The following is a 24,873-nucleotide window of genomic DNA, read 5'->3' as shown; positions in this document are numbered from 1 at the left end:
GTGAAGAATCCTTTTAATGTACTGTTGGATCCTATTGGCTAGTATTTTGGTGAGAATTTTTGCATCCATGTTCATCAAGGATATTGGTCTGTAATTCTCCTTTTTGATGGGGTCTTTGTCTGGTTTGGGGATCAAGGTAATGGTGGCCTCAAAAATGAGTTTGGAAGTTTTCCTTCCATTTCTCTTTTTTGGAGCAGTTTCAGGAGAATAGGTATTCTTCTTTAAATGTTTGGTAGAATTCCCCTGGGAAGCCATCTGGCCCTAGGCTTTTGTTTGTTGGGAGATTTTGGATGGACTGCTTCAATTTCCTTAGTGGTTATAGGTCTGTTCAGGTTTTCTATTTCTTCCTGGTTCAGTTTTGGTAGTTGATACATCTCTAGGAATGCACCCATTTCTTCCAGGTTATCTAATTTGCTGGCATAGAGTTGCTCATAATATGTTCTTATAATTGTTTGTATTTCTTTGGTGTTGGTTGTGATCTCTCCTCCTTCATTCATGATTTCGTTGATTTGGGTCATTTCTCTTTTCTTTTTGATAAGTCTGGCCAGGGGTTTATCAATCTTGTTAATTCTTTCAAAGAACCAGCTCCTAGTTTCGTTGATCTGTTCTACTGTTCTTTTGGTTTCTATTTCATTAATTTCTGCTCTGACCTTTATTATTTCTCTTCTCCTGCTGGGTTTAGGCTTTATTTGCTGTTTTTTCTCTAGCTCCTTTAGGTGTAGGGTTAGGTTGTATATTTGAGACCTTTCTTGTTTCTTGAGAAAGGCTTGTGTTGCTATGTACTTTCCTCTCAGGACTGCCTTTACTGTATCCCAAAGATTTTGAACAGTTGTGTTTTCATTTTCTTTGGTTTCCATGAATTTTTTTAATTCTTCTTTAATTTCCTGGTTGACCCATTCATTCTTTAGTAGGATGCTCTTTAGCCTCCATGTATTTGAGTTCTTTCTGACTCTCCTCTTGTGATTGAGTTCTAGGTTCAAAGCATTGTGGTCTGAAAATATGCAGGGAATAATCCCAATCTTTTGGTACCGGTTGAGACCTGATTTGTGACCTAGGATGTGATCTATTCTGGAGACCGTTCCATGGGCGCTAGAGAAGAATGTGTATTCCGTTGCTTTGGGATGGAATGTTCTGAATGTGTCTGTGAAGTCCATTTGGTCCAGTGTGTCATTTAAAGTGTTTATTTCCTTGTTGATCTTTTGCTTAGATGATCTGTCCATTTCAGTCAGGGGGGTGTTAAAGTCCCCCACTATTATTGTATTGTTGTCAATGTGTTTCTTTGCTTTTGTTATTAATTGCCTTATATAATTGGCTGCTCCCATGTTAGGGGCATAGATATTTACAATTGTTAGATCTTCTTGTTGGATAGACCCTTTAAGTAGGATATAGTGTCCTTCTTCATCTCTTATTACAGTCTTTGGATTAAAATCTAATTCATCTGATATAAGGATTGACACACCAGGTTTCTTTTGGTGTCCATTAGCATGGTAAATGGTTTTCCACCCCTCCACTTTCAATGTGGGGGTGTCTTCGGGTCTAAATGAGTCTCTTGCAGACAGCGTATCGATGGGTCTTGTTTTTTAGTCCAATCTGATAGCCTGTGTCTTCTGATTGGGGCATTTAGGCCATTTACATTCATGGCAACTACTGAAAGGTATGAATTTAGTGCCAATGTATTGCCTGTAAAGTGACTGTTACTGTATGTTGTCTGTGCTCCTTTCTGGTGTATGCTGCTTTTAAGCTCTGTCTTTGCTTAGAGGACCCCTTTCAATATTTCTTGGAGGGCTGGTTTCGTGTTTGCAAATTCCTTTAGTTTTTGTTTGTCCTGGAAGCTTTTTATCTCTCCTTCTATTTTCACATTATTTTTTTTAAGATTTTATTTATTTATTTTTCAGGGAGAGACACAGCGAGAGTGGGAACACAAGCAGGGGAGTGGGAGTGGGAGAAGCAGGCTCCCCACTGAGCAGGGAGCCCAATGTGGGGCTCAATCCCAGGAACCTGGGATCATGACCTGAGCCGAAGGCAGACGCTTAACGACTGAGCCACCTAGGAGCTCCTCTCCTTCTATTTTCAATGACAGCCTAGCTTGCATATTTTTCTCGTTTAGTGCTCTGAATATATCATGCCAGTCCTTTCTGGCCTGCCAGGTCCCTGTGGATAGGTCTGTTGCCAATCTAATGTTTCTACCATTGTAGGTTACGTATCTCTTCTCCTGAGCTGCTTTCAAGATTTTCTGTCTCTTAGACTCGTTTTACTATTAGATGTTGGGGTGTTGACCTATTTTTATTGATTTTGACAGGGGCTCTCTGTGCCTCCTGGGTTTTGATGCCTGTTTCCTTCCCCACATTAGGGAAGTTCTCTGCTATAATTTGCTCCAATATTCCTTCTGCCCCTCTCTCTCTTCTTCTTCTGGGATCCCAATTATTCTAATGTTGTTTCGTCTTATGGTATCACTTATCTGTCAAAATCTGCCCTCGTGATCCAGTAGTTGTTTATCTCTTTTTCTCAGCTTCTTTATTTTCCATCATTTGGTCTTCTATATCGCTGATTCTCTCTTCTGCCTCATTTATCCCAGCAGTTACTGCTCTCATTTTTGATTGCACCTCATTAATAGCCTTTTTGATTTCGACTTGGTTAGATTTTAGGTCTTTTATTTCTCCAGAAAGGGTTTCTCTAATAACTTCCATGTTTTTCAAGCCCAGCTAGTATCTTTAAAATCATGATTCTGAACTCTAGGTCCGACATCGTACTAATGTCCGTATTGAGTAGGTCCCTGGCAGACAGTACTACCTCTTGTTCTTTTTGTTGAGGTGATTTTTTTTCATCTTGTCATTTTGTCCAGAGGAGAATAGATGAATGAGAGAACAAAATGCTAACAGGTTAACAACGTCCCCAGAAATATACTCTAAACAAATCAGAAAAGACCTGAAACCAGGGGAAAAGAAAGGGAAAGAAAAGAAAAAGAAAGAGGAAAAAAAAGAGATAAAAACAAACAAAAACAGAATATGATCACATATGATCAGGCTGGTGCATAGATCAGTGTCACACACTAGATTTTGGGTGCAGTTTAGTCTGTTAGAAGAAAGTGCCTCCTAAAACTTCAAAGAAAGAAAGACTTATATATGTACAAAATGAGGGTTGATAAGATGAAGGGACGGAATATGACTGTAAAGATGAAAATTATAAAAAATTTTAAAAAAGGAATTGATAAGAAGGTGTTTGAAAAAAGAGAGGATTAAAAAAAAAGAAAGAAAAAAAAGGGGAGCAAATGTGATCAGGCAGGAGACTAGAACAAAGCCATACGCTAGAGATTTAGGGTATATTTTGATCTGTTAGAAGAGACTGTATCTCAAGATTTTTAAGAGAGAACTTATATATATATATATATGCCAAATACAAGGGTAACTACTATGAAGGGATAGAATATGACTCTAATAACAAAAAATAAAAATGTTTAAGAAAGGGATTAAGATGTTGGTTGAAAAAGGGAAAAAGAAAAATTCATTAAAGAAAAAGTTAAAAAAATTAACTTTGAAAGACTAATGAATCATGGTAAAAAAGCCATGAATTCTATGTGCCGTATTCCCCTAGCTCTGGAGTTCTGCCATTCTCCTTGATCGGTAAACTTGGTCTTGGCTTGCTGGCTGTTCGTGCTGATCTTCTTGGGGAGGGGCCTGTTGCCGTGGTTCCCAAATGTCTTTGCCGGAGGCGGAATTGCCCCGCCCTTGTCGGTCTGGGCTAAGCAAGCTGCTCGGGTTTGCTCTAGGGAGCTTTTGTTCCCTGCAAGGTCTCGGTACAGCTTTGGGGGACTACGGTGAAAACGGTGGCCTCCCAATCTCCACCCGGAGGACCTGAGAACTCGGGGCCCCGCTCCTCAGTGTGCCCCCAGAGAAAAGCAGTTACTCCCATCTCCCTGGTCTCCGGCCGCACTCTGTGCTCACCCGGCCTGTGACCGAGCGTTTCTATCTCTGGCACCCGACCCCGTGTGGAGTCTCCAAACCCAGCAGATCCCTGCGGTGCGCTCCCACGCCGCTCCTCCCGGGGGAGGAAGGGGAGTCTCCCCGGCTCTGCCGCTTGTTGGGTCCCTGCTGGAGGAGCAGTGGCCCGACTGGGCCACGGATCACTGTTTATGGCCACCCCGAGCTGAGAGCCCGCGCCTCGGCTCCGTCTCTGCAGCCGGCTTCCCCGCTCCGATACCTGGGAGCTCTGGCGCACTCAGGCACCCCCGGTCTTCCTGTGACCCCGAGGGTCCTGAGACCACACTGTCCCGCGAGGATTCCACCCCCCGCTTAGCCACTGGAGCGACGTCCCTCCGAGGAGCCGACTTCTCAAAGTTCCCGATTTTGTGCTCGCAGCTCTAGCACTTGCCAGAAGCGGCCGACGGAGGCCCCTCCCCCACCGTCTATCCTCCCGAATATCGCCTCGGATTCACTTCTCCGCACGTCCTACCTTCCAGTAAGTGGTCGCTTCTCTGTTCAGAGAGTTGTTGCTACTCTCCTCTTTGATCTCCTGTTGAGTTCGTAGGCGTTCAGAATGGTTTGATCCCTATTCAGCTGAATTCCTGAGACCAGACGAAATCCAGGTCTCCTACTCCTCTGCCATCTTGCCTTTGGATTTTAATATACTAGGAAATGGAAGTCACCCAGGCCTCTCTGAACTTCTGTGGGTGCTAAGTTTAGTGGAACCGCCCAAGCAGATGTGATCCAATGGAAAAAGAGGCCTTTGGCTGGGCTTTTAGGCATCCTGGTCTTCACCCTTTATTTTTTTTTTTAAGATTTTATTTATTTATTTATTTGAGAGAGAGTGTCAGGGAGGAGCAGGGGGAGAAGAATAAGCAGACTCTGCCCTGAGCACGGAGTCCAACATGGGGCTCCATCCCACAACCTTGAGATCATGACCTGAGCTGAAATCAAGAGTCAGACACTCAATCAACTGAGCCACCCTGGTGCCCCACACCCTTTGTTTATTTATCCTGTCTACCTCTGAACCTCTGAGGACTGATGTGTATAGGTACGGGTGACAAAACAGATACCAGGCCATAGATTCTCCCCACCCCCTTCTGATCCCCTCCACCCCACCTCTGCATGGAGACACCTGGGCTCTTACTCTCCCTGCAATGGTTCTAGGCCAATGCTTCACTGCTGCCCAGCCAACCCTCCTCAGGGTTAAGGCAAATGCTAACCATTCGGCAGGGAAAGGAGCTCAGCCTCCTAGCTTATTTTGAAATAAGCTCAAGATAGATATTAAAAATTTAAATGTAAAAACTGAGAACAAAAAATTAAAGCCTGGAGGCTACTTATATAATACTGAGGCAGAGAAAGCCCTTCCAAACATACAACCAGAAAATAAAAGATAAAATTTATAAGCATAAAGTATCATTCATATAATAAAATGGCACACCTCAACTGATAAAATACAAAAACAAACATATGCAACAGATTTAATATCTGACACATATTTCCCAAATATTCTAACAAATTCAGAGGAAAAGAGGGCACTTCCACTCCAAAGTGGGAGGAAGACATGAACAAGCGATTCATAGAGTTACTATAACTGCCCAATGAACACATGAGAAAGGTCCACTTTACTAGTGGTCAAACAAATACAAATTAAAACAATGCTGAGATATTATATATATATATATTTAGTTCAAGAGGCTGGAAGTGATTTGAAGAAATGGATGATATCTTTCTGGTAGGAAAATAACAGAGTTCCATCTTCCAAGACCAAATTGATAATGCACATGTGAATTCTCACAATGTGAACATCCTTTATCCCATTTCTAGACATTTATTCCAAAGGAACCATTGAGGATGGATGCAACAATAACTAAAGATCTTTCCTGTAGCATTATTTATACTGTATTTTATTTCATCATAAGATGTCTTCAGTGGTAAGATTCACTATTATTTAGTTGGACATTATCATGTCCAACTAAAGAAGAAAGAAAAAAATGTGGTGTGTTAAGCTACAAACACGTGCCATTTTCAGAGACGCCAAGATGTAAAAAAAAAAAAAAAAAAGTGCATCCTATGATCAATGAAATACAGATTGATAAAACTAGAAAATAACTTAAATGCCGATAGGGAATTTAAAATAGTTTAAAGAAGTAATTTACAAATATATATATATTTTTCCCATATAATTGCTATCCTGGCCCCAAAGGGGCAAATCTGATCATGTCCCTCTAGAATATGTTTCTATTCATTCTTACTAGCACAGCCATTGTCACATGGCTCGAAGCTGGAGCTAAGTGATGTTTGCAGCTCTTCTTTCACTTGTGCATTTGGTTGTCTCCCCTTGACTCACTTTATAATTCAGGTATTAATTTCCTCTCCTCCTCTCACCTATGAACACCTATAAAGCACCTACTACCTGCTGTGCATTGGGGCAGAGAGAGTCCTTGCTCTGGAGTATACGGAGGAGGAGTGGTCCATTCTCAATATGGTCTCATCCTGAGGGCTGCATTCCTACAATTATAACATCTAGACTGTGGCCTAGTTGGAAATCCAGAAACTCCTCACTTTGGGCATTTAACATTCAACATTGCTCACAGTGAATGCTGATAAAATAATGCCAAGGAGTTAAGTGAGTTAAATGACAGGCTCATGTCATACCCAAGTGAAGAAGTGGACCCTCCAACTCCCTTTGCTGACTTTTATTCCAGTCGGAATTGATGTTCTACTTAAACTGTAATTTTCTCAAAAGACACTCACATGCTATCAGCTCTGTTTCCGGCTCTCTCTATATGCTGCATTCCTGGAGATCATGCCATTGAGACAGAAGTAGGCAATTGCTTTTAGCTCGGGGCAGCCTACACTTTTGAAAATTTTTTTCCTGCTATACTTCCGGATATGGACTAGCTTTTGGTTTTCATGTTCTCCAGCCTGTGTTTTCCATGCTGCATAAGGGTCTTCTGCTCTTCTGACCATATAGAGCAGGCTCTCTCAACCTCAGTACTACTGACATTTTCAGACAAAAACTCTTGGTTGTGGGGTGCTGTCCTGTGCATTGTTAGGAAGCTTAGCAACATTCTTAGAATCTACTCACCACCCTACGCCATTGGCATCCAGTCCATATTTGACAACCCAAAGTATCTCCAGGGGGACAAAACTGCCTCAGTTGAGTAGCAGTCATTTACAGTCTTCTTTCCAAAGCTACTCCTCTGTGACGTATCATATATGATCTAATAAAGATACAACTTTGCATGTTGAGGTTCTAGCTCCCAACTAGCTGGTGGGTTCCTTGAGGGCAGGAATGGGGTCTTATACTGGATTGGCCCTCCCGTGTCTAGTCAACGGCCTTCATGTGTAGCATGTATTCAAGGCAGATGGAGTCAACTGTTTGGTACTACATGGTAATGCTGTTACCCCATCTGTCCAAAGATGGGGAGCAATATCTATTACCTGTTTAAATAAATATACCTTCTGGAATTCTAGATAGTGTCTATCTAGAATATGATAAACTTTCAGATGAGTTCATCTTGAGTGTAACTGCCATTCTAACTTTGTGTCTGAAGTCAAGTTCATCATAAAGCTCTTATTACACACATAGGAAAGTTTAAAAAATTATTTTGCAATATCTTCTGTTGTGCAAAATCAACACAAATCTATTGGCCAACTGTGGAGCAAAAGGTGGACATTGGACAACTTGAGAAAACACCGCACCACAGGATTCATCCCCAATAGGAGATCCAGGGTGGAAATTCTTCTCAGCAGCTTCTGCATATTCTTATAAAAAGCCTTTTCGCCTTGGAAATCAGTAGAGTTAAAGGAGTCCCTTCAGGAACCCAAAAGGAAGTTCCTGCTGCCTGACTTACCTGGGGGTTAAAGTTGACGGCAATCTGCTTCGTCTCTGAGTCCCGTTTCAGGAGTGGCCGGGAAAGATTGTACTGTGACTTTTCTGACACTGTCTGACACCAGTCCTCATAAAGTCTTGTCTCGTACCTGCCAGAACCAGAGACAACAGTCACCTCTTACTCACCCTCCCGGTATCTGGCAATGCCCAACTGAAGACAGAAATATCTTAACGTATATATAACCCAGATATCTACGTATCTTTATGTGCACATGTATATCATGAACTGAAGATACTATTGGTAAAATACCTGAATTCATTTTTTTTAAAGATTTCTATTTACTTGAGAGAGTGAGCGAGAGAGAGCGAGCACAAGGGGGGGGGAAGGGCAGAGGGAGAGGGAGAAGCAGACTCCCCACTGAGCAGGAAGCCCAACGCAGGACTCGATCCCAGGTCCCTGAGATCATGACTGGAGCCGAAGGCAGACGCTTCACCGACTGAGCCACCCAGGCACCCCTCTCTGAATCCATTCTTAACTTAGAGTCAGTGGCTCCGCCAGGCATGTAAGCTCCTGCAGGTAACACCTCATTTCGAAACGTGGCCCAGCTTAAATCAGAGGAGAGTAGAAAGAAAGGCTCTGTGCAATCTTTGCAGGGCATAAGGGGAATTGTGATTAGTCTCAGTAAACATTGGAAGAAGTTATTGGCAAAGATTTGCTCTCACACTAATCTTCATGCAGCCCAAGACGTCCATCGCTAGGTTGTTACACGCTGAGCCCCTCCCACGTGCTGGGATTGAGGGACAACGTGATGAATCAACACCCCATGGTCAAGGCAGCTAATGCTGTGGAGCATGGGTAAACAAAATACAGAAGCACAATCCTGGAGAGATGGACAGGGCGTTCGGCATCTAATGGCAGGGCTGAGTGTGCGATGAGGAGAATCCCGGGAAGGCTTCATGGATGAGGGGCCGTGGGGAGGCTTGACCGAGTCTCAGAGGATGAGCAGAGGTAGGACAGTGAGAGGGAAATGCACGCTCTCAGCAGAGGTGAGAAAGGGTGGGCTGGGATCTGGGAACGCCTGAGGCCGGAGGGGGCAAGGGCCAAGGCTGGAGAGGGGGGTGAAGGCCACAGGGACGGCGCTTCACGCGACACAGACAAGAGTCGGGGGGAGACACTGAAGGGCCGCCCAGCCAGGGGATGTGCCGACATCATCGGACTGGGGATTTGCTAACCGCGCGGCAGCGTGGGCGGCTGAAACTGTGCCCGCAAAAGACTTACCGCGGCTTCAGCGCAGGGACAACTAAGAGTCCACGTTAATTGTCGTTCTCATGTTTTCTCTGAAAGGACCCAGGAACTGTTTCTAAAACTCATTTTCTCTTTCTGCAGCACAGACGGTTGCATTCTGCTTAGCGAGCAGCTGCTGTGATTTTCCGTGACACCGATCTCAAGGTGCCACGAGGAGCGCCCTACTTCCTCTAGCTCTGCCGAGTTCACGCTCCCAACAAAACTACCCTGGAAAGTGTCTGTTCCGAGCACAGAGCTGCCCTCCCCAGAGACCCTGTGTCGGTGACCCAGAAGCGCCCTACTCACAGACATCCTGGTTCCATCATAAGACACAGCACCCCCGCCCCTCGCCCGGGGGGAAATCTGCACAAACCCAGAACCACAAAAGGCCTCACGGGGGGGGGGGGGGGGGGGGGGGGGGGGGGGGGGGGGGGGGGGGCGGCTATGCCATTTGCAGAACAATGCAATCCCGGAAGTTGCTTACTTTTCCAGCAGTGAGAGCGTATCTTCATATTTCTGGGTCATTCGCTTTCCTTCGGCAGAGTCCATGCAACTATCCCCACAAAAGAGAAGAAATGGCATGCATTCAGAAGACGTCAAAAGAATGATCTAAGTAACCAACTGGAGCCTATAAAGAACAGATTGAAGAGCTTCTTGGGCCGGTTTCCAAAAGCCCCTCAATGAGCCCGCCGCCTTCCTTGGGAACATCACCCACCGGCCACCAGAGGGCACCTGCACTTCCTGAAATTCAGGCAGCCCCCCAGGTGACAGGGGTGGTGGAACACGGCCACCACCCACCCCTAGCCCAGCCACTCACGCATGGGTAAGTGAAGTCCTTCCAAAATCTCAATGAAAGGGAAATTGAGACACGAGAGGAAAATTCTAGGTGTTTGCTGTATTTAAGGAAAAAAAACTATATAATATTATGCGTTATAACATTGTAACAGAACTATGTAACATTAAACAATGTTTTATATATGTGTATATACATATATAATAACACACCCACATACATTTCTCTGAAATCCTTCCAGAACATGGGATGACAAACCCTTCTACTCATTACTCATGGACGTGTCTAAACGAGGTTCCCCTCCCACCTCTTAGGCCCCCAAATGTGAGCACACCGATGCACATTCGTGCATGCATGCACGGACACACACACACACACAGAGGCTTCCATGAGGATGCTGGGAGCCCCAGAGGAACGGAAGCGGAGTCTGGCTGCAGGCACTGTTAGTTACCCGCACCGTTACCTGCTTTTGATGCTCCTTTGCAACACAAAATGAAGAGACCAGCCTCTGGGGAAATTGGTGAAGTATCTGCACTTTTCAGGACCTTCACATGAACAGTGTCAGAGGGTCTGTTTTTGTTTGTTCTGCTGGCAAAATGAAGCAGCTTATTGCGAAGATTTTTAAAAATCTATTTGGTCTTTAAACTGATACAAGGTTTCTTCACCAGATCTCCTGAGCTTTCAGTGTAAGCCCTCATGCCTGCACAGAAAGCACTGGATTTCCTGGAGGGCTTTTTTTTTCTTCCAGTCGCTTAGTCCCCTTTCCTGGTGAATGAGCAGATGTGTCTGTCCAGGCAGCAAGGAGACGTGGAAAGGGCTTCGGACCAGGTGGGCCGGCTCCCCCCCGCAGCCCTACCCTCATGAGCTGTGGGATTTCTGCAAGCTCCCAAACCCCAGATCTCAGTTTTGTTTCTGGAGGAGAAGGCAACCAGAGGGGACAATGGTTTCCCACACCAGGGCCCGTGCCAGGCGCCTGGAAGTTTGATAAATCACAGGAGTCAATGTACACTCCCCGTAGGTTCTACTTCCCTTCATGGTGAGGAATGGAAAACATTCTTAGGAACCCATTTGTATATACAGTTGACCCTTGAACAGCACGGGGGTTAGGGACGCCAACCTCCATGCAAAGATCTGCACATAACTTATGATTCCCTAAAACCCTGACTACTAATAGCAACTGTTGACCGGAAGCCTTCCCAATAACATAAATAGCCAATGAACACATATTTCCCACATTACATGCATTATATACTGTATGCTTACAATAAAGGAGACTAGGCAGAGGAAAACGTTAAGAAAATCATAAGGAAGAGAAAATACATTTACAGCACCGTAGAAACTCTGTCTAGGCAGCGCGCCCAGCAGCCCCCGGATCTGTCTCCTGCTTCAGCGGTGTGTGCCGGGGACAGACCTGGCACCACCCCTTCTTCCAGCCTCCCACCCCCCTCCGACCTGTTTCCCAATCTCAAGCTTTGGAACCATCTTCTCAGCCATCCCCTGAGCTTGGCTCCTTCTTGCTGACCAACCACGAGCTCCCAGGTTCATCAGATTTACTCCACCCACGTGGAGGCCACCGTTTGCCGCCTGGTCAGCCTACACCTGCAGACCACCTACATCTCCCTCCCTCCAGGCTTCTACTTCAATGATGTGGCCTAAGATGTGAAGGGTAAAACCTACGATGCCATGGAAGCTGCCGAGGAACTGGACAAGAACTTGAACCAGGTCCTTCCGGGTCCGCCGGCCCTGGGTTCTGCCTGCGCAGACCCCCACCTCCGTGAATCCCGGAGAACCACTTCCTAGATGAGCAGGTGAAACTTCTCAAGAAGACCATGAGCACCTGCCGCACCTCCGCAGAATGGCTGCACCCACGCTGGGCTGGGCAGGTGGCTCTTCCCCTTGGAAGGTGGCTCCCCTCCGGAAGCTCCTCGGAAGCACTCCGAGGAGCTTCCGGAGCCTGGTGTCCTTGAGGGGTCCTTCTCGCGTAGTCCCCTGGTGTCAGGGCTTCTGCCTGAATCTATCTTTCCCTGCATCCGCTAGGCAGGTTTTAACCACCCTGGAGCCCTTGCCCAAGCCCTGGACCAAATGGAAAAAATAAAACTTTGTAGCAAAAAAAAAAAAAAAGAAAGAACGAAAGAAAAAAAAAGAAAAAAAAATCTGGGTGTAAGTGAATCCACGCACAGTTCAAAACGTGTTGTTCAAGGGTCAGGTGTATGTGATAGGATACAGTACGATTGTGAATTCAGTTTTAAACAAATGCGACTTCTCAGGGGAACTGTAGAAGACACTTTGGGGTGCCATTCAGATCCCTGCTCCAGGCGTGGGCACTCTTAACCACCCTTCCATCGCCATCGGCCACCGATGTTGGCGGCTGATAAAGTGCAGCTGCCTCTCTCTCTCTCTCTCTCTCTCTCTCTCTCTCTCTCTCTCTCTCTCGGGGAACAGCGGCAGCCCCTCCCCTGGGCCAGCCCACATCCACGGGCAGGTCTGAGAAGATGAGGGCTCAGCAGCACTCAGGGCCAGGGTTCCTGTGGCTGGGGACTCCTGAGCCCCAGACTGTTCCAGTTCTTTTTGGGCTCTCCCTGGGAAGGTAGGCCTGTCTGTTTCCCCTCAGTTTCTTCCTCTGCAAAACAGAGCTCAGCTAGCTCAGGCCCCATCAGATGTTGCAAATGGATTGCCTGCTGGGCCCACCTGACCTGCAGGCCTGTTTATCTGATCTGTGCGCAGTTTGGGGAAAGGGGGGGGGATACTTGCTAATTCTAAAGTTGGCCACTTGACATCCACCTCCCAATTTTCAGCTTCTCTCGGAATCAGCAGATGGCTCATACTGAGTCTTGCTTTTCCACTGGGCGGCACCGGATGGGGCGGGGGTGACCCCCATTGGACCCCATCCTGGCTGTCTTGCATCATCTTCCGGGCCTCTGAAAGCGTTCAGTCTTACCACCTGGGCCAGACCGTCCCTAAAGCCCTACCTGGTGCCAGAACACCTGTGAGACCAGTGTCTCCCCGTCAGTCCCTCTGTTTCTGTTTTGTTTGCCCTTCGAGCACCCTCGACACAGTTCTTTAGAAAGAGGGGTTCAGAGAGACTGCCCTTCCTCGAAGCATCCTGAACGCGATCCTGCAAACAGTTCTGTCTCTCCCTTCTAGCAGCTGAGGTGCTTCTGTACCTGGCTTGGCTTCCAGGCTCGGCTGAGCAGCAGGCCAACAGTTTCCAAACCTGGTCAACCTTCGGAATCGCAGCAAGGAGCTTGCTAAGGACATGGATTCATAGGCCCCACCCCGCTTCAAGATTCGGATTCTGGCGTGGGAGGTGAGGCCTAGGAATCTGCATTTAACAACAGCCCAGCGTACGCTAATAGGCAGAGTCCTCACACCACGCTTTAGGAAACTCAGGCTTCATTGTTTTCCCACAACCTTAGTAGAGGGGAGACGTGGTGTCAGAGATGTGTTGGTAGAACCCCACAGAGCTTGAAAAGCTTGACTCATTTACTTCTAGAAACCAATCTCATGGAGCAAGAAGAGACAGCCGGTCATCCTTTAAGCCTCAGTTGACACCAAGGGGCCCCCAATTAGTCCAAATGTATCGATCTCACTCCCGAATGTTTGTGCCCCCTCACCCCAAAATTCATATGTTGAAATCCTAACCCCCGATGGGATGGCATTAGGAGGTGGGGCCTTTGACAGGTGGTTAGGCCAAGAGGGGGGGAGCTCTCACGAAGGGACTAGTATACAAGTTAAGTAGAGGCTCCACAGAGGTCCCCCACACCTCCTGCCCTAGGAGGACACAATAAGAAGGCAGCCATCTGGGGCGCCTGGGTGGCTCAGTCGTTAAGCGTCTGCCTTCGGCTCAGGTCATGATCTCAGGGTCCTGGGATCGAGCCCCACATCGGGCTCCCCGCTCTGCAGGAAGCCTGCTTCTCCCTCTCCCGCTCCCCCTGCTTGTGTTCCCTCTCTCGCTGTGTCTCTGTCAAATAAATAAAATGAAAGAAAGAAAAGAAAGAAAAGAAAGAAAGAAAGAAAGAAAGAAAGAAAGAAAGAAAGAAAGAAAGAAAGAAAGAAAGAAAGAAAGAAAGAAAGAAAGAAAGAAAGAAAAGAAAGAAAGAAAGAAAGAAACAAAGAAAGAAAGAAAGAAAGAAAAAGACAGAAGAGAGAAAAAAGGAAGGAAGAAAGAAAAAGAAAGAAAGGCAGGAAGAGGAGGAAAGGAAGAGAAGGAGGAAAGGAAGGAAGGAAGAAGGAAGGAAGGAAAGAAAGAAAGAAAAGAAAAGAAAAGCCATCTGTGAGCCAGGGTGGGCCCTCACCAGACACCACATCTGCCGGCACCGTGACCTTGGACCTTCCCAGCCTCCAGAGCTCTGAGAAATGTTTCTGGTGTTTGTAGACCACCTGGTCTATGGTATTCTGTGTAACAGCACAAATGGACTGAGATGCTGGTCTATTGCTGAGTATGCAGATGAAGATGAATTTTCATGCCTGAGCTGAGTGAGTTGCGTTTCTCCAACACTCAAAATTCCAGAGCAGGAGCTGAAGCCTAAACCGAACCCGCCTTTCAGGAACCAGTTACTCACGGATGGGAGATGCGCTTGAAGTTGTCAAAGGGCCCCTGGATGCGCTGCCTCAACTCCTGTGCCCAGCGGAGACCCCCGGCCACAGTGGGCATGTTCTTGTGCACCGATGAGAACCCTGGGGACACAGCACAGGCAGAATGAGTGAGGCCCTGGCCCCCAGCCCCCGCTCTGCCCAGGAACACCTCCCCCCAGTTACCCCGCGTTTTGCATCCTGTGCCTTCACGTGCTAACGTCACCCTGGGCTCACACTGAGATGGGGGAGCTCCTGGGAGATCGCCGTGTAGGCTCGGGTACAGAGGAGTGACCTTGGGGAGAACATTAAATGCAGTCAGAGGATGGGGGTTCCCAGCTCGGCGCTCTCTGGCCTTCTGGCTCCACGCCAGTGACCTTCCACCTGGCGGTATCAGCTGCACCTAGGGGGCTCTTTAAAACTACTGATGCTTGGACCCGGATTTCGCCTTTCTGATTTAATCGGTCTGGGTGGGGCCTGGTCGTCTGTATTTTCCCAAAAGCTCTGGAGAGGAATTCAATTGTACATTCAGGGTTGAAAACCCTGCCTTCAACAGGCAATTTAATCCCGTTGGGCCTCTGGTTTTTTCACCTATAAAATGGGAATAATATCTTCCCTGCTTAATTTCCATGGTTTCTATGAGAATTCACTAAGGTTATGAGACAGGCCACGTGGATTGACCAGAGTTAGCAGAGTCTGGATAGCCTTTAGTCCATGCAGTGGGCTTCTTTGCTAATAATTAGTTGTCATGATTGAAGAAGAATTAGATTTTTTTTTTTTTTTTAAATCTCAGTTGGGGGCGCCTGGGTGGCTCAGTTGGTTAAGCGACTGCCTTCGGCTCAGGTCATGATCCTGGAGTCCCGGGATCGAGTCCCACATCGGGCTTCCTGCTCAGCAGGGAGTCTGCTTCTCCCTCTGACCCTCTCCCCTCTCGTGCTTTCTCTCATTCTCTCTCTCTCTCAAATAAATAAATAAAATCTTTAAAAAAAATAAAAAATAAATCTCAGTTGGAAGATTTGGTGAGAATCAGCCACTGCTTCTAACTAGCAACTGAAGCTGAATAGTGGTCTCTTCCTTTATTTTGCCACAGACTCCACCACTCCCTGATATCTTATACTCAACCCAGATCTATACAGTCACTTTCTGCCTGAACTCCACGGTCGGCAAAATTCTACAATGACACTAACGACCCTCACCCTTGCATAATCCTCTTCTCATTACTGTGTTGGGCAACGGGCTACAATGAGAAAGCACTCCTGTGATGATGTTATGTTAGAGAGCAAAAGGGAAGTGATCCCAGGTGGGCCTGACTTAATTAGGTGAGTCCTCTAAAAGGAGAGCGTCTTCTCTGGTTGCTAGCAGAAGGAGAAGTCAGGGATTGGAAGCATGAGAAGGAGTCAGGGTGCCACTACCCGCTTGAGGATGGAGGTGGCCACATAGCCTGGCCACACGGCAAGGAAGGGGACTGGCTTCCAGTCACTAAGTGCCCCTGACCCCCAGGAATTGCAGACCTCAGGCCGACAGTCACAAGGAACTGGATTCTCCCAATAAAAGGAACTGGAAACTGGATTTCCCCCCCCCAAATCCTCCTGATGAGAACTTGGCCTGGCTGACACTTTGATGTCAGCCCTGGGGCACTCCTGGTGGAGAACAAGGCACATCAAGCTGGGCTCTGACCTACAGAACTGTGAGCCAAAAGATGGGTGTTGTTTTCTTTAAGCCACAAACATCACAATAATTTGGTGGGCAGCAGTTGAAAACTAATAAGGCCTCAGAAGGCATGTGAGCTTTCAGATTCTGTATCGAACCAGAAGAAGGCATGACGATGATCCCATACGAAGCTGAGGCCAACAGATTTTCTGGCAATGACCTCCTACCTGGAATTAGTTCTTAATGACCTCGCTAGGAAACCTGCTTATCCACATAGTGGTCCTGCTACTCTCTTGCTTAAAAACCTTGGAGAAGTTCCTGGTGCCTGAATAATGAATTCCAGATTCCTAAATCTAGCCCCAAACTCCATGGCTCACCTGATCTCCCTCCATACACCTGCTATAGGCAGGTCCAACCGGTCACCTTCCACATCCTCTCCTTCATTCTCTGCTTCAGAGGCCTTCGCCACTTCTCCTTGGCCATCCATCCCCCCACCTTGCAGGGCTTGGCTCAAGGCCATCTACTCCACACGTGCTCCCTCAGATCTCCCAGCCACAAGCCATCTTATGCCGTTAACGATTCTTTATGACGCAAGCTGAACACTACTTCTGCTCCGTGTTCTTGTTAATATCGTTCATACTAATGTGTTCCTTTCAGGATTAATTCGTTTATCCCTTACCCTGGACTGCCTCTGCCTATAGTGCCCACAAATGTGTCCACACCTAGCAAGGACTCAAGAAATATTTGTAGAGCTGAACTGGACTTGTGTTTGACTTTCAATCAGATAAGACAGGGCACCTAAGAATTGCCATAAAAAATGGAGAAATCACACCTCGGTGTGGTGCCACCCTTTGTCAGGCTCCTGCTGGTTCCTCCCTCCAGAAGCATGGCTGCCATGGCCTTGGAAGGGATCAGGAAGTTTTCTTGGGCATGTAAAACTCTACCGTGGAACTGAGGTATGTCGGAGATGAAGCAGCGTTGGCAACACTGACCAAGGGTCATCTCCTACATATGCTAAGGTCTCAGCCAGAGGCAGGCAAGACCTCATTGCTCTGGGTCGGCCACCAATCTCAGCCCCAGACACAGGGAAATGCACAGTTTAGTGAATTCTGCAATTACCCAAGATGGTCTGAAATTTCGAGCAAGAAGGTTGCTCTTTCTTTTCTTAGAGAATATCATGGATCTCTCGTGGCCATTTCACAGATATAAGAGGAGCAAGTTGCACCCTTCCTGGTAACACAACTACCCTCATCCAAATCTGCAGGCAACAGACCTACCAAGTTCTGCCTCCTCCTGGACACGCTGACTGTATATCGCCCTCACTGTATCCAGGTCTTTGATGAACATCTGGATGAGCAGCAAGTATTTTTCAGATGCATCTTGTGCTACCAGCGGTCTTTCCAGGAGTTTCCCTGCTATATCCAGCAGCTGCAGAGGACACAGAGAAGAAAAGTCACAGATTCACCCTTTCTAAGGTTACACACATCCCGTGTCCTGGCTTTTCTTTCATATGTCCACCAACAGAAGAGGATCAAAAATTGTTATTGTGACTCTATCAATAATTATAAATAGGTGGATATTCATAGTGTGCCCCCTCTCCTTTACTTCTTTTTTTAAGATTTTATTTATTTGACAGAGAGAGTGAGTGCCCAAGTTGGGGGAGGGGCAGAGAGAGAGGGAGAAGCAGGGAGCCCAACGCGAGGCTCAATGCCAGGACCCTGAGATCATGACCTGAGCCAAAGTCAGACGCTTAACCGACTGAGCCACCTAGGCACCCCTTTCTCCTTTGTTTCTAAAGGGGAAGGAGTCCTGTCCGCTAAATTACCTGTCAAACCCTGATGTGTTGAGAGAATCTGAGTAAAGGGCCAAAAAAGAGAAAACTAAAGATGTCAGAGAGGTGAAGTTCTCCATTAAAAAAAGACCTAAAACAGAGGTGGAGGGTGAAGAAGCTAAGTGGGCTGGGTATTGGGGAGAATGTGGAAGGCTAAAATTTGAGGGTGGGAGCAAGAACTAATTCTGGAACTAATTTCTGGAATGAGTTCAGATGCTTGGAGAGGAACCCTACTAGTGTTCCCATATTATTTAGGGAGCCGCACTATTTATAAAAGGTTGTGTGCATCTACACTCAATGGCTAACGAAGCCTGACCCGCTGGGTCACCTGGTATCCTAGGATAGCGCAGACTCACCCATCTGAGGGTTGAGCCTCTTCTATGATTGTCCCACTGGTCACTGAAGCTACCTGAGGACATTTCCAGCGACTAGAAACTTATCCACTTCTCAAGGAAGTCCATTCCACCTTTTAATAGCCAAAATCTGCCTCCTGGTAAATGCCACTGACCAATCCTGGTTCTAATCCTTAAGCCTTTACAGAGTAAGTTCTTTTGTAGTTTACGGAAGGTCGATCATGTGCTACAAAAGTGTCATGTCTCATGACAAGTCTCACTCAGAATACTCACTATGCAGCCATTTGTCTACTCATCATCCTAAGCCACCTCCCTGTTCTTCTTCCATATTACTCCTGCCCTGCAATAAAGGGCAAGGGTACAGTCTTCTTATTCTAGTTGCTAGTAGCTGACTCCTATAACCAGTTACTCTGGGTTTGCTCCAGCTTGAATCAACCTGGCAGCACTGGTTAAACAGCAGGGTGCAACAGAGCCATGGATTCAGGGTGGTGACCATAGTAGATGTCTCCACTTTTAATGGCCACCCTACTGATAAGACCCAAAGAGAGCATTCCAGAATAAACCCTTTAAAAAAAAGTTTATGTATTTATTTAAGTAATCTCTACACCCGACATGGGGCTCAAACCATGACCCCGAGATCAAGAGTCACATGCTCTTCTGTGGGAAAGAGAGACCAAAAGTAACAAAGACTAGAAAGGAACAGAGACAGGGCACCTGGATGGCTCAGTTGGTTAGGCGACTGCCTTCAGCTCAGGTCATGATCCTGGGGTTCCGGGATCGAGTCCTGCATCGGGCTCCCTGCTCGGCAGGGAGTCTGCTTCTCCCTCTGACCCTCCCCCCTCTCATGTGCTCTCTCTCTCAAATAAAATAAATAAAATCTTTAAAAAAAAAAGAATGGAACAGAGACAATATACAGGAATAGTGACTTTATAGGTAATAAAATGGCACTAAATTCATATCTTTCAATAATTACTCTGAGTGTAAGTGCCCTACAGTTCTCTAATCAAAAGACACATGGTATCAGAATGGATAAAAAACAAGACCCATTGATACGTTGCTTACAAGAGGCTCCTTTTGGACCCAAAGACACCTCTAGATTGAAAGTAAGTGAGTGCAGAACCACTTATCATGCTGATGGACATGGAAAGAAAGCCGGAGTAACCATACTTATATCAGACAAACTAGATTTTAAACCAAAGACTATAATAAGAGATGAAGAAGGACACTATATCATAATAAGTGGGTCTATACAACAAGAAGATCTAACAATTGTAAATACTTATGCCCCTAACTTGGGAGCAGCCAAATATATAAGTCAATTAATAACAAACTTAAAGAAACTCATTGATGATAATACAATAATAGTAGGGGACCTTAACAACCACCCCACAGCAATGGACAGATCATCTATACAGAAGATCAACATGGAAACCAGGGCTTTGAATGACACATTGGGCCATATAGACATCCTAAAGCAGCAGAACATGCGTTCTTTTTGAGTGCATATGGAACATTCTCCAGAATAGATCACAAACTGGGTCACAAATTGGGACTCAATGATACAAAAATTTTGAGATCATACCATGCGTATTTTCAGACCACAACACTATGAAACTTGAAGTCAACCACAAGAAAAAATTTGGAAGGACCATAAGTACATGGAGGTTAAAGACCATCCTACTAAAGAATGAATGGGTCAACCAGAAAATTAAAGAAGAATTTAAAAACTACATGGGAGCAAATGAAAATGAAAACACGACAGTCCAAAACCTTTGGGATGCAGCAAAGAGTGTCCTAAGGCCTGCAACACAGGCCTTCCCCAACAAGCAAAAAGTCTCAAATATACAACCTAATCCTACACCTAAAGGAGCTGGAAAAAGAACAGTACATAAAGCCTAAGTCCAGCAGGAGAAGGGAAATAATAAAGATTAGAGCAGAAATCAATTTTATAGAAATGAAAAGAACAATAGAACAGATCAACGGAACTAGGAGCTGGTTCTTTGAAAGAATTAACAAAATTGATAAACCCCAAGCCAGATGTATGAAAAAGAGAAAGGACCCAAATAAATAAAATCATGAATGAAAGAGGAGAGATCACACCAACACTGCAGAAATATAAACAATTATAAGAGAATATTATGAGCAATTATATGCCAACAGATTAGGCAGTCTGGAAGAAATGGATAAATTCCTAGAAACATATAAACTACCAAAACAAACAGGAAGAAATAGAAAATTTAAACAGACCCATAACCAGCAAAGAAATTGAATCAGTAATCAAAAATCTCCCAAACAAACAGGAGTCCAGGACCAGATGGCTTCCTAGGGGAATTCTACCAAACATTTAAAGAAGGTTTAATATCTATTCTTCTGAAATGTTCCCAAAAATATAAATGGAAGGAAAACTCCCAAAACTCATTCCATGAGGCCAGCATTACCCTTGATTCTAAAACCAAAGACCTCACTAAAAAGGAGAATTACAGAACCAACATCCCTGATGAACATGGATGCCCAAAATTCTCAACAAGATACTAGTTAATCAGATCCATCAGTACATTAAAAGAATTATTCACCATGACTAAGTGGGATTTATTCCTGGGCTGCAAGGTTGGTTCAACATCTGCAAGTCAATCAACATGATACACCACATTAACAAAAGAAAGAACAAGAACCCTATGATCCTCTCACTAGATGCAGAAAACCCATTTGGCAAAACAGAGCATCCTTTCTTGATCAAAACCCTCAACAAAGTAGGGATAGAGGGAACATACCTCAACATCATAAAGGCCATATAAAAAAAGACCCACCATGAATATCATTCTCAATGGAGAAAAACTGAGAGCTTTTCCCCTAAGGTCAGGAACATGACAGAGATGTCCACTCTCACCACTGCTGTTCAACATAGTACTAGAAGTCCTAGCCTCAGCAATCAGACGGACAACAGAAAGAAATAAAAGATATCCTAATAGGCAAGAAGTAGTCAAACTTTCATTCTTCGGGGACGATGTGATACTCTATGTAGAAAACCTGAAAGACTCCACCAAAAAATTGCTAAAACTGATAGAGGAATTCAGCAAAGTTGCAGGATATAAAATCAATGCACAGAAGTCTGCTGCATTTCTATACACCAACAATGAAGCATCAGAAAGAGAAATCAAGGAATTGATCCCATTTACAATTGCACCAAAACCACAAGATAGCTAGGAATAAACCTAACTGAAGAAGTAAAAGATCTGTACTCTGAAAACTATAGAACACTTATGAAAGAAATTGAGGAAGACACAAAGAAATGGAAAAACATTCCATGCTCATAGATTGGAAGAACAAACACTGTTAGAATGTCTGTACAACCCAAAGCCATCTATACACTCAATGCAATCCCTATCAAAATAACACCAGCATTTTTCACAGAGCTGGAACAAACAATTTTAAAATTTGCATGGAACCAGAAAAGACCCTTAATAGCCAAAGGAATGTTGAAAAAGAAAACCAAAGCTGGAGGCATCACAATTTCAGGCTTCGAGCTCTATTACAAAGCTGTAATCATCAAGACAGTATGGCTCTGGCACAAAAAAACAGACAGATAGATCAATGGAACAGAGTAGAGAACCCAAAATGGGCCCTCAATTCTATGGTCAACTAATCTTTGACAAGGCAAGAAAGAGTATCCAATGGAAAAAAAGTGTCTCTTCAACAAGTGGTGGGAAAATTGGACAGCCACATGCAGAAGAATGAAATTGGACCACTTTCTTACACCATACACAAAAATAAACTCAAAATGGATGAAAGACCTAAATGTGATACAGGAATTCATTAAAATCCTAGAGGAGAACCTAGCAACCTCTTTGACTTCAGTCGTAGCAACTTCTTGCTAGACATGTCTCCAAGGCAAGGGAAACAAAAGCAAAAATGAACTCTTGGGACTTCATCAAGATAAAAAGCATCTGCACAGCAAAGGAAACAATCAACAAAACTAAATGGCAACCTACAGAATGGGAGAAGATATTTGCAAATGTCTTATCAGACAAAGGACTAGCATCCAAAATCTATAAAGAACTCACCAAACACAACACCCCAAAACAAAAAAATCCAGTCAAGAAATGGGCAGAAGACAGGAACAGACATTTCTCCAAAGAAGACATACAAATGGACAACAGACACGTGAACAAATACTCAACATCACTTGGCATCAGTGAAATGCAAACCAAAACCACAATGAGATGGTTTTGATTTGCAAATCAAAACCACAAAAACACCTCACACCTGTCAGAAGGGCCAAAATTAACAACAACCGATGTTGGTGAGGATGCGGAGAAAGGGGAACCCTCTTATACTGCTGGCGGGAATGCAAGATGGTGCAGCCACTGTGTAAAACAGTATGGAGTTTCCTCAAAAAGTTGAAAATAGAGCTACCCTACGACCCAGCAATTGCACTACTAGGTATTTATCCAAAGGATATGAACATAGTGACCTGAAAGGGCACCTGCACCCCAATCTTTATAGCAGTAATGTCCATGATAGCCAAACTGTGGAAAGAGCCCAGATGTCCACTGACAGATGAATAGATAAGAAGATGTGGTACACACACACACACACACACACACACACACACACACACACACACACACTGGAATATTATTCAGCCATCAAAAAAAATGAAATCTTACCACTTGCGACGACGTGGATAGAACTAGAGGGTATTATGCTAAGTGAAATAAGTCATAGAAAGACAAACACCATATGATTTCACTCATATGCAGAATTTAAGAAACAAAACAGATGAACAAAGGGGACGGGAAGGAAGAATAAAGTAAGATAAAAACAGAGAGGGAGGCAAAATAAGAGACTCTTTTTTTTAAAAGACTTTATTTATTTATTTGAGAGAGAGAGAATGAGAGACAGAGAGCATGAGAGGGAGGAGGGTCAGAGGGAGAAGCAGACTCCCCGCTGAGCAGGGAGCCCGATATGGGACTCGATCCCAGGACTCCAGGATCATGACCCGAGCCGAAGGCAGTCGCTTAACCAACTGAGCCACCCAGGCACCCAAAATAAGAGACTCTTAACTACAGGAAACAAACTGAGGGTTGCTGGAGGGGAGAGGCGTGGTGGGATGGGGTAACCGGGTGATGGGCGTTAAGGAGGGCACATGGTGTAATGTGCACTGGGTGTTATATGCAACTGATGAATCACTAAATTCTACCCCTGAAACGAATATTACACTATGTTAACTAACTTGAAATTAAAATTAAAGTTAAAAAAAAAAGAGTTGCATGCTCTTCTTTTTTAAAATTTTTATTGTTATGTTAATCACCATACATTACATCATTAGTTTGTGATGTAGTGTTCCATGAATGTTTGTGCATAACACCTTGTGCTCCACGCAGAACGTGCCCTCTTTAATACCCATCACCAGGCTAACCCATCCCCTCACCACCCTCCCCTCTAGAACCCTCAGTTTGTTTTTCAGAGTCCATCGTCTCTCATGGTTCGTCTCCCCCTCCGATTTATTCCCCTTCATTCTTCCCCTCCTGCTATCTTCTTCTTTTTTTTTCTTAACATAGATTGCATTATTTGTTTCAGAGATACAGATCTGTGATTCAACAGTCTTGCACAGTTCACAGCGCTCACCATAGCACATACCCTCCCCAATGTCTATCACCCAGCCACCCCATCCCTCCCACCCCCACCACTCCAGCAACCCTCAGTTTGTTTCCTGAGATTAAGAATTCCTCCTATCAGTGAGGTCATATGATACATGTCTTCTGACTAAGCCAGCCAGGCACCTCCAGATAAACTCTTTTGAAAAGTATTTTTACGTCGCTGTGTTTCTAGAAAAGCATTAATAATCAACCTGAGAAGCCCGATTCTGCTCAGTCTTTTTCCCTAGCTAGTTCACCCACAATACCTCTCTACTGGACTGACAGGAACAATTGCTCTCTGCAAGGAACAAAACAGCGGGAAGAGGATCCTTGCCCTCCTTTGCTGAGGGTGGGGGGCGAATGGAGCACAGCTGCACTCCCCACCCTACTGAACAAACCTTGAAGGCATGCTCCAAATCAAGGGCATCATCAAAGGCTTGACTGAAGACAGCCCCCAGTCTTCGGTCAAGATCTTCTACTCTTCGGTTAAATTCACACACGTCATTTTCGAATTCCTGAAGAGACGTCATGTGGACAGAAGACAAACATGATTTCCACTATGCTCTTTACTACATTCTGTGTCCTTGAATCGGCTATGCCAAGGATTCATTGTAATTTTCTAAACTACACCTTGGCATCGATTAGTTTTTGCTCATGTAGACAATTACCCTATTCTTGCAGTATTGTCTTCCTAGACAGTAGGCAAAAGGGTAAAGTGAGTCAGATGGGAGGCTGTCACTGTGTCACTCCCTCTCAGAGCCCCTCCCCTCTCCTACCTCCCGAAGCCACAAGGCCAGCTCATACCACCCCAAAGTCCACCCTGGCAGTAACAGCGCTAGCAAGGAGGCTAGTCTATCATTCCCACCTACACTCCTTCCTCCCCCAACTCAAAATCCCATATTTTTTTTTTTGAGTGTAAACAAACTAATCTGGCCATTAGAAGAAAAGCAAGC

The 24,873-nt window shown here is 45.2% G+C and overlaps 1 protein-coding gene across 1 annotated transcript in view; it reads right to left on the bottom strand.

Moving 5' to 3' along the window:
• The window catches only part of LOC118356381 (dynein heavy chain 9, axonemal-like), a 148,573-nt gene that overhangs the window by 97,105 nt on the left and 26,595 nt on the right, over positions 1-24,873 (bottom strand). The window contains exons 8-12 of the mRNA XM_035724677.1: positions 24,319-24,435; positions 17,375-17,525; positions 14,438-14,552; positions 9,567-9,635; positions 7,820-7,946 (exon numbers count right to left, since the gene is read on the bottom strand). Coding sequence (XP_035580570.1) covers positions 7,820-7,946; positions 9,567-9,635; positions 14,438-14,552; positions 17,375-17,525; positions 24,319-24,435 — 579 coding nt within the window. The remainder of the gene's footprint in view (positions 1-7,819; positions 7,947-9,566; positions 9,636-14,437; positions 14,553-17,374; positions 17,526-24,318; positions 24,436-24,873) is intronic.

The sequence above is a fragment of the Zalophus californianus genome, chromosome 16 (assembly GCF_009762305.2).
Source record: "Zalophus californianus isolate mZalCal1 chromosome 16, mZalCal1.pri.v2, whole genome shotgun sequence".
NCBI lineage: Eukaryota > Metazoa > Chordata > Mammalia > Carnivora > Otariidae > Zalophus > Zalophus californianus.
This window is presented reverse-complemented; position numbering and strand designations above follow the sequence as displayed.